A 10651-nucleotide genomic window follows, 5' to 3' on the forward strand; every position below is an offset into this window, starting at 1 on the left:
CATATGATATTTATGGAAGCATAACAAGTGCTTTCTTTCGATCCTTGGATACAAATGTACCACCTCTATTTTTAAGACTCTGGATGGAGTACTTGTCCTTGAATTATATGGTTTTCTTCTCTATACCCGAATAGTATGTTCGATGTAGCAGAAGTTTTGCTTAGGTCTGATTTTTAGGCTCGAAAGTCTATGTTGGATGTGAAATCTGAGCCCGTCTATTAAACAAATTGAGCACAAGTTTACATTGATCCAACTTGAACCTGATTATATATAATACACATAATATATCTTATAATATAAAATAAATATCTATTATATAATATAAATTATAATATGAATTATGAAATTACCTATTCGGCCTCATCCTCCTCTCTTATTCTCCCTCCTCATCCATAACTCCGCTTCGATGTTGACAATGACCCCACTCCATCCCCTCCTCCCACCTCTCTCTTTTCTTTCTTATCCTCCTCTCGCCCCCTCTCCATTCCACCATGGCCCCCTCCCATGGCAATCCTCCACTTCTCCATACCATTGCCTTTCTCCTCCCTAAGCTCATGCCCACTGTCGCCATCTTCAGTGAAGCTAACTACATCATCTCTATCTCCTTTTCACTACTCTGCCCTTGCTGGCTGAGACCATGATCCAAAAAAAGGAAGAAAGAGAAGCAGATAGCTTGAGAGCTTAGTCAAGAAGCCCAAAGCCCGACAAGTAGCAGGCTTGGGTTAGGAAGTAGGCCTAAAGGCTGAACCAGGCCGAGCCTAAATTGGAATGAATATTGTGGTACTTTGAGCTAAGCTCAGCCCAAATCTGGCCCGGCCCACCCATTGAGCAGGTCTACTTTGAATCATACTAAAAGTGTATATTGATATGTTAACACAACTTATCAAACTATTAATCAGGGTCATGAAATTTCAATCATGCAGGTTCTACATAATGGATCATCATCATATTGATCTAGTCCATCCATTAGAAGCAAACAACTTAGATCATATTGACATGTTAGGTGTTCATGAACAATTCAATCAAAGATAAGGATGAATTATAAAAATTCTATAAGATTAGAGGTAAATTGCATTTATACTTAATAGTTTGAAAAGCCTATGCTTACTCCTTAGAAGTTTACTTTATTTAATACTTTAACCCATAACTTATTAGAATGTTAATCAAACCATTAACCATGAATGGGGCTCAAATTTCATAGAAAAATTAAAACATAATGAAAATAATCTTAAGTGATATAATAGTCAATCCCTAATCACATCCAATGCCAATAAGGTTTTGTCAATCTTCATCTCTTTGAAGGCACTACAATCAAATTTTGTTATATCATAGGAAAAGAATTTATACTGCTATTATACGGTTATAACTAAATATTGTTTGGCTTCTAAAAATGGGAGCATCAATGCCATTAGAGCCCTTATTATGATGCTCCCCAATTGTCCAAAACTCTTGGCTACCAAGAGCTTCGAAACAACAATGTTTATTGACAAGGATGATTCCACTACATCCATCCACCATGGAAAGAGAGCACTATGCTCTAGTGAACCAAGAAAGGCCCTATTTTTCTCGATCTAAAGCTCCTCTTATTGCATGCCCAGGTGACAGATCCCCTCCAAAGGCTTCCATTTGTGTTGCATCAATCTCTATGCCATCAAGAATAAGCCCATGGAGAGAGAAAGAGTGGCAAGAGTATACAGATGATCTAGAGAGAGAAGGAAGGAGAGAGAAAAAGAGAGATAGGGTGGTGAAGTGGAGAGGCATGAGCGAAGAGGAAAGAAAGGGTACAGAGGATTTAGTGTAGGGAGGAGAAGAGGAAAAATTATACACTTTTTAAGAAATTCAAGAGATTGCCATCATGATGGAATATTTCGCAAATCAATAGTTGGGACTTGGAGAGGCAAGAAGAAGAAGGCAATAGGGAGGAGAAGAAGGCAAAGACTGAGGTTGATGCCAATATTGACACTAATGGCACCATTAGCCTCCTTAATGAGATCTATATCCTCGAGGATGATAAATAGGAGCTCAGGCTCTAGTTCAACAATACTTGCAAGAAGCTCCACCATACTGAGTGAAACGACTACTCCCTCATCGTTAAAGGCCACCTCTTCAAGGGTGAGATTGTCCGGACCTAGGAGGATCTCTTTGCTGCTAGCTTTGCTACCTTCACTACTTTTGACGTCACTTCTAAGGTCTTTGACACCAATGGCGACCACTTGAAGTATGCCAGTAAGGATCTAGAGCATTGGCAGATGCATGTAAGAAAATATGGGGTCAATTGACCCTACAAAAAAAATTAATCCCATATATATATATATATATATATTGGTAGGAAAAGCCATATTGATTAGGATGAAAAGTCAAAATTGACCTCATAATATTAGGCATATATATACACTGGTAAGAAAAGCCAAATTTGAGCCCACTAATTTTATGACTTGACTCCATGTTTCATATAAAATTTTGAAGATATAAAGAATAAAAAAGATCATATCAAAAGAATAATTATGACTTATATTATTTTTCTTTAATGACTCACACATCCTACCTCTCATCCTCTCTCATACCACTTTGTCCTCTCTCTCTCTCTTTCTTTCTCTTTCTTTATTAATTATTTTTTTATTTATCTTTTAATACGCTACTACAATCCTATCCGTCCATCTCTTATATTTAAACTGTATATTAATTTATTTTTTATATCTTAAAAAGACTATATCAAAAGATCAAAAGAGTAATTATGATCTATGTTCTCTCTTTAATGATTCATATATCCCACCCCCTTTTCTTTCTCGCATCATTTTGACCTCTCTCCCCCTCTCTCTTATTCTTTCTCTTTCTTTCTTTATTATTTATTATTTATTTTTTAATATCCCCTCCCAATCCTATGGTCTCTATCAGTCTATCCTTTATATTTATGCTCCATAATAATTTATTTTTTATATTCTAATCAATTCAAATATAATAGAAAACTATATATTCTTTTTGTCTCTCTTCTCAATTTGAATTAAGTATGTCTCTTTTAACTTCTTTTTATTTAAATATTTTTTTAATTTTTTTGTATTCTTCTTTTTTTCACTCTTATCAAATATATATGATTAGCATAATTTTTGGTTAGTCATTATAATTTTAATATTTAATAATATCTATAATTTTACTATGATACTCTACAGAATATTTAAGATATTATATTTTATCATTTTTATATATTTTGTTATTTTTTAAAAAATATTTTATTATTTTTTTCTTCTTTCTTACTGTAGCTCCTCAATTTTTTTATTATATTAATTTCACAAAGTAAAATTTCTAGATCCGTCACTGATTTGGAGGCCGATAAGATCTGGGTACTGTTGCCAAGGTTGTGCTAAAAGCTTAAATCTCCATCTTAGAGGTGCTGCTTCTCGCCTCCATCAAGAGGATAGTCCTAGCTCTCCAAGAAAAGATCCTTGTTTACAAAGATGAAAAGAGTAGTGAAATAGAGAGAGAGATCATGAAAGATGAGGAGAGTTCGAGAAAAATCGAAAATCAATGAATCTAGCTATTTCAATCTCTATATTTGTATGGAGATAATTTTGATATTTTATATTATGTGAGCAATTTCAGTAGCTTTATTAATTTAATAAGTTATAAATATTGATTTTATAAAAATATTGGATGCAAGTTTTATAAATATAAATGTCAAGGAGGTTTTTATAATCTATCCTAAAGATAATGATTCAAAATTTATGAAAAGGACCAGTAAATCCAAGTTTAGATAATAGAGAAAATAAAAATAAATAGCAAAAAATAAAATAGTATAGACTTTTTAAAACTATTTGAATAATTGTCATCTGAAAATTAATATAAAGAGGCAAAAAATAATATACGATAACAAAAAAAAGCACCACCACCGCTAATAACAGATATATGACATCATTAATTTGCTATACATAAAGGATTTTTATGCTAGTTGTCAATGAATAGTAGAATGTCATGCATAATTCAAGAATAATTGAATGTTTCTGAATGAGTCAAAAAGTTTTTCAGTAATTCAGAGTACTAAGTACACCCAACAGCCAGCAAGGCGTGCTAACACCTGGACTGAAACATGTAAAACGGTCCGCTTCCCAATTCCTTTCTATTTTCATTCTTTCCCTCGTCCCAACCAATTTAAATTTCAAATTTCCCCAAATTAAAACCCAACTCAATACCAAGAACTAGAAGCTCTCCTCCCTAGTTCTCCGAATTCCCACTTCGGGAACCCTAATTCGACCGATCTTGCTGGGAGCTAGGGCTTGATCTTCTTCGCGAGCTCGGAGATCAGTCCTTCTCCCTCTCGATCTCCCGCTCTCTCGCAGTAGTTTTTGGAGCGGTCGGAGAGGTTCGATTGGAGGAGCCTGATCGGAAATGGGGTGTCTTTTTGGTTGCTTTCGGCTTAAAGGCGATGACCAGCGGAAAGCTCATATCTTTTCCAGTTCGACTCCTTCTATGAGCACGGTCTGGCTACTTCCAGATTCTTTTCTGGATTTTTTTTTCTTCAATTTTCAATAGTTTGTGGTTAAGAATTCATGGAATTTGCCTTTTTGGACATCAATTAATCCGTATATATGCTTAATTTTTGGATGTACTTGTGATCTCCCTCGATTAATCAGGAGAAGTTGCCGTCAAAAAACCAGCTTGCATCTGTTTTCTTGCGAGAAGGTAGTGACTGATTTTGATATTTGAAGTCGTGGAAATTTTCCGGTGATTCCAATCGTAACATAGAGCTGACTTTCCCCTTTTTTCCATATGTAATCTTTTTCCATGTTAGAAGAGGAAGTTTCTCCCCACGAGCAAGTAAGGCATAAGGATAACGTTGATAAGGATAGCAGCTTAGAGAGACAACTTAAGCATGAGGTGTGTTTTTCAATTCTTCACACCGAGTTCTTATTTTGCTTCTGATTTAAGTCCTTTCTCTGTGATCTTAACAGTACAAAATTCTGCAATTTTATCTATTAATTTACCTATAATTTCTTGAAAAAACTGCTATGCCAATATTTTGTTCATTTTATCTTGGTTTTTGAGAAACTGATGTTTAAATGCAATGAAATTGTGTCCTATGCTGCTTTGTCAGTAATGATCCTCACCCTAAATGCATCTTATATCTTTGAACTTATCTTTCCAATATAATATCATTATCTCATAATCTAATACTGTTTGCTATAGATGATTCAACACATTGTTACTGCAAATAACTTTCAAGGGCATTGTTTCAGCATCCCGTATGTGCAATCGCTCCCATATGAACTGGTTTTCTTGGTTATTTGCTTCAAGAGTCTCATTTTCTGTACTTTTCAGCTCATATGCAGTTTAAAGTCGTGTTGTGTATCATAATCCTGTTCCACAAATATGGTTATGTTTTCTAGGTTATCCCTTCTCTTTTGTGGTGACTGCTCAAGGTGTCCAGCCTACTTGTATGCAAGGACTTAAGTGTACTTTGTGTACTGCATGGTTGTTGACATGATACAAGGGGTGCCTTTAGGTGACAGCCTGAACGAGTTTGTACTCATATAACTCTTACTGTTATTCATTTAATTTTTCTTAGAGAAATATTGCGGGGTTGTGACCACCAGGTTTCAAAAACGGGCTCTCCCATTTGGAGGTATGAATGACAGCCAGCTGAGACAAGGCTGGTTGGCATTATTTATCCTAATTATATGCTACGAGACATGCTGATATGGGCCAGCACATGGTTGTATTTTGGATACCCACACTATTTGAGGTTGAACAAATGTGTTTGTGTTGGAGGGGAAGGGCGTGGAGATTATTTTTATTTTTCTCTCTCAATGATCAATTGTTTTCAGACTTCTGTGGCTGCTTTTGTTGTTTTAGTTGCCAAATGCTACTTGATTAAATTTTTTATGTTAGATTTCTAAAAAACCTATATGTCATTATATAGAAATGAAATATAACCTATAATAGAAGGAGAATCCTTCTTGTTGTATTGTGCATGTTTATTGTTTTGTTTTCCTACCTTTTTTCTTTTTCCTCTGTTAGCACTTGTATTATATGGGATGATGTATAGTACTATCTGTTCTACTATATAATGACAACTCTCCTATTATAACTGGGCTCGAGGCGGATCTAAATGTCCATGTTTTCCTATCCACCTTTCCCCTTCTGCCTTTGATCTCCGTTCCACAACTTGCATCTTTCACACATCATCAAAGTTTCATAGCTAAGCTGTGGTTATTAACCAAAAGATTGAAGGTTCAAGTCCATCTAGAGTTTATTGTTTATATTTATTTAAATATTTCTTAATTAAAAACAAAAACACATGCACTGCACATGCCACATTCTAGTACGTATTGATGGCCACCAAGTACATGACAAGTCCAAGTCTATGTGACCACATACCTTATATTTTGTTCTTATTGAAGTTGTCATGTTCCATGACTGTTCACCACATTTTGTGGTCTACATAAGGGCTAAACTATTTATATCGTTCCTCTGTTTCTAAGGACCAGTGGTGGTATCCTTATTTTACTATTCTGTGCCAACACATGGCATGCACTGGCATGAAAAGATATTCTGCACTTGAAGGCATGCTAAGATGTGGTAGATAATCCTATCCTTATGCTACGCTTAAAGGCACACTAAGATGTGATAAATAAACTTGTTCTTTCTTCTAGAACTGATGTTATTCTTTTAATTGTTCTGTGATGGGATGTATAAATTATTTAAGCATTCAACTAACAATTTCTAGTTTCTCTCTGTCAAATCAAGGTTGAAACATGTAGTTGCTGAATAAAACAATCTAAATATATTGTTACCCTATAATGATATTTAACCTGCAAACTGAACAAAGACTAATATAATCTAGGATTCCAGTCCGCAGAAATATACAAAAAGGATCTTGAACTTTTTAGCAAAAACTTATCATTTTTTGCTCTATTTTTACAGTTAAAATCTAATTCATGATAGAGATAAATTATTTATGTCAAAATCACAATACTTTTGTGAATGTCTAGATAAATTATTGAGGTGAATACAGGCTGTTGTGGTATCAATCAATGTGGAGCTATAGGATATAGCTTCCGCTACTATACAAACTTGTTGCATGAGCCACCCAAATATGTTGTAGGTAACTTTGCTTTACCATACACGGCATACTTTAGCATGATATGGATTTGCACTTAAATCTTTGGGTCTATCATGTGGTGTAACAATAATTCTAAGCTCATATCTTAAATAGCAAATATTTCCCATAATCTCTTATATACAAATATGTTTTTAATGGTGATAATTGATAACCTATGAATTAAGCATAAAGGTTGTTCTGAGTAGCATAGTGATCCTTTCAGCAGAAGGCACTTCTGCATCTGCAATAAGCATAGTTCGATTTTCAATTTGTAGGTGCATGACAACATTGGCAGAAAGGTCATCTTGTAGACATATGGATAATTATTTCTGCGCAGGAAAGTTTTTGACACGAAAATTGATATTCTTTAATTGTCTCTCTTACAGTCTTTGGAATACATGCATGATTTTTTTTTCTTCTTTTGGTAACAAAAAAATGCATGACTGGAACACGTTGTGAAATACTGTCTTATGCTTCTGCCCTTTTAGGCAGCTAAATAATGCTCATCAGTTCTTCTGCTATGTTATGCTGCTTGGTTTCTAAACTAGATTTGGCAAATTCATTACACTTTGAATTCCAAAGTACTGACTTCAAAGCTATTTTGATCAGGCCAAATTTCTCAAGTCTTGTGGTGCTTTGCTAGAAACTCCTGCTGAAATTCGTAAAGCATCTGAAAGAGTAATCCAACAAATTCCTGATCAGGACTGCATGCTTCCTCAATTCGACTCATGGCTTTCTGGTACAGCTGGGAGGAAACTTCTATGGGATGAACAACATGGTCAACTTCCCAAAACTCCACAGACGCATGAAGATTCTGGTTTTTCAGAAAAAAGTCCTGAAGTGTAAGGTTTTCTGATTTCCTCTCTCTCTCTCTCTCAGTTCTTATTCCATATGCTGTTCGAAATGATTACATGTCGAACTGTTCATGGTTTATATTTAAACTGACAAGATGTTTAACATTGTTTCTTGATTTTTTTTTCCCTTTTAATGTAGCTTTACTTCTGAGGGACATAATACATTGCGACACTTTGAGAATATTATGCCCTCAGTTTCTCCAATCAAGTCTTTGAGATCAGAAGGTGTAAAACATGAGGCTGGAGTTAAATCTGGAAAAGGAGCTGTTACCGATATGTCTCCATCTCGGAAAGAAAGCCAGTTTTCACCATTTGCTTCAAAATGTTCGCCTTTTCCAACGCCACTAAAATTGACAGATGAGATGCAGACTCCTGCAACTGTTTATCCATCTAACCTAGAGAAATTCAGAACTGAGAAAAGCACCAGGATTCGAACACAATATGTAAACTCAGTTTTAAATCCCGTGGAAAATATATCTCAATGGAAATTGCTGAGTGAGGGCTGCAGTCATCCTGGTGAATCACATGATCAATTTGAACAGAGAAATGGTGATAGTCCAGATACCAAAAAGAAGACAGAGCAGGCATTACTTACTTCAGATCCTAAGAATTCTAAATTGACCAGCTCTTCAAGACCCACAATGCTAAATGAGAAGACAAGCCAAAATGATGGGGTCATCTACAAAGATAAATATGTCTGTGGTGAGAGCTCCTTTAGTTTGGCAACACCTTTGCATAGCAAAGAAAAAGTACCCTTTAGGTCAGACAGTTCACAAATTGTTGTCACAAGTTTGTCTCAATGGCTGAGGCCTCCAACCACAAACAACAAAGGAGGGAATGAGATTATGACAAAGGAAAGGTCTCACTCTGGTAAGAGTTCTGATGGAGACAGGCCTATTCTCGGTATGGTTGCTGCACATTGGAATGAAGAGGAACCTGATCGTATTTCACCTAAGACGTGGGATGGAAATGGAATTCCAAATTCAACAAACAAGTACAAAGAGGTATAATTTTAATTTTTTTGTTATTTATTTTGATTTTTTCCTTATTTTGCATCAGAATTTAGAGGTTCTGGATGTATGTTTAAGTCATATTATATGTATTAACAGGATCAGAAAGTTAGTTGGCATGCCACCCCATTTGAAGAGAGGCTAGAAAAGGCTTTATCAGATGAGAATTTTCTCCCTCAAAGGTCTTCTACCACTAGTTATTCATGATTTACCCACTGCATTTATGAGATAGACCCTTTTGTGCTGCACATTAACATGTCTGGTTCATGTTTTCTTACCAATGCCTATGCTTGTGTTACTAATTTTAGTTTGTCTTTTTGATTAAGCTTGTCTAACCCTTTCCAAGGTGTATTTTCCAGGACTGAGGTTCTCCATTGAATCTGTGTTGACAACAAATTACACTAACCAGCCTATATAAATTGTCAGCATCTTGTTTTGTTGGATACCCATATCTATTTATTTATATATTTATTTAATTTCTTTCAATTGTGTTTTGAAAACAAGCTGGATAAATGAGGAACCCTAAAATAAAACGGTCCATGATTTTTCTGCCTCATGTTGATTGTCATGTTTTATGCTCTGCTGGAAAGAACTAGTGTTAAAGACAAATATCGGTACAATAAAATTAGAGGCATTCGATGCACACCACTTGTTGCTTATGTATAAGCAAGCAGGAGATATGCCTCGTGAACCCGTATTGCCCCTTTGATTTGTCAACATTTTCTTGAAAGCATGGTCCTTGGATTTGCTGTTACAGTATCTTAACATGAATCTTATTTATATTACAGGAAATGCCTCAAAGGAAAGCCAGTCAGGTTTGAGAATGAGGGTGAGGAAAGTGATACAGCTGCATCATAAGGTCCTGTTTATCTGCTCTTTTGACTTGGGTTTGCCTGGAAAATTAGCAGCTGAGTTTTATACATCTTAAGGAATTGCAACTTTATGCAGTCATGATATTTTTAGTTGACTGTGTTGTATTTTTGTACACTTTTCTCTGTGCCTTAATAGTTACATGACTTGCTGCTCCTCATTTAGGTCTGAGGCTGCTGTTTGCATTGTACAAAAGAAGCTTTATTTCCCGATAGGAATGCTGTTCTCCAAATCTCTGTCTGCAGTCCATTTAAATTCTTTTTTTTTTCTATTCATTTAGAAGGTTTTGAATCTATGGACAATTCCTGGGGTGCAGTGTAGCATTCGATGATCTCCTTTGGAGGCTTCTTGTTGCAACAATTACCTCCATAAACATGAAAAGCTGTATCATGCTTGTTGTCCAAACTGAGATTCTGTATATATGTTCAGATTCTTACTAGACGACTTTGTCCTTCTAACTGCCTAGGACATGTGATTGAGTAACTCTTAGATGAATGGTTACACAAGCGTGATATCTGTCTTTGTTGATTTGATTTGACTAATGGGGATGGCTCACCACAGTTGCAGCTCGATTTTTCTGAATTAGCTTAATTACAATTTTTGAAGTCACTTGATCTGAACTGGAATGTAGATTTTAGATATTCTTTGGAACCTGCTCTAGAGGTGTGTAATGATATCTAGAGTTGCTGCTGGAGTAATGAAGTATATGAATAATAGGCTATAATCAAAATGCTCTCTCAGACATAGTGCCTTTTTGAGCATAGTCTTGTCAGTATCATATGATATTGCTGCTCTGTTGTGACCTTATTTTTTGGCCATTGTGG

The 10651-nt window shown here is 35.4% G+C and overlaps 1 protein-coding gene across 3 annotated transcripts; it reads left to right on the forward strand.

Moving 5' to 3' along the window:
• The first annotated feature begins 4080 nt into the window (after positions 1-4080).
• LOC105060482 (protein JASON) lies at positions 4081-10268 on the forward strand. Of its 3 annotated transcripts, XM_010944216.4 has the most exons (8): positions 4081-4470; positions 4626-4674; positions 4784-4869; positions 7703-7935; positions 8087-8951; positions 9057-9139; positions 9746-9816; positions 9993-10268. In XM_010944216.4, the coding sequence occupies exons 1-7, from the start codon at positions 4381-4383 to the stop codon at positions 9813-9815; spliced, it is 1476 nt and encodes a 491-aa protein (XP_010942518.1). In that variant the 5' UTR covers positions 4081-4380; the 3' UTR covers position 9816; positions 9993-10268. The 3 variants fall into 3 exon arrangements, with proteins under 3 accessions (XP_010942518.1, XP_010942510.1, XP_019705593.1); XM_010944208.4 differs by having other exon boundaries at positions 9746-10268; XM_019850034.3 differs by having other exon boundaries at positions 4787-4869; positions 9746-10268.
• Positions 10269-10651: the final 383 nt, after the last annotated feature.

Source organism: Elaeis guineensis, chromosome 2, assembly GCF_000442705.2.
Source record: "Elaeis guineensis isolate ETL-2024a chromosome 2, EG11, whole genome shotgun sequence".
NCBI lineage: Eukaryota > Viridiplantae > Streptophyta > Magnoliopsida > Arecales > Arecaceae > Elaeis > Elaeis guineensis.

Coding starts and splice junctions, on each gene's coding strand:
- LOC105060482 (XM_010944208.4), top strand. CDS start 4,381: ATGGGGTGTCTTTTTGGTTGCTTTCGGCTTAAAGGCGATGACCAGCGG. Junction 4,675..4,783: donor ATCTGTTTTCTTGCGAGAAG/GTAGTGACTGAT, acceptor TTTCCATGTTAG/AAGAGGAAGTTTCTCCCCAC. Junction 8,952..9,056: donor CAACAAACAAGTACAAAGAG/GTATAATTTTAA, acceptor ATGTATTAACAG/GATCAGAAAGTTAGTTGGCA.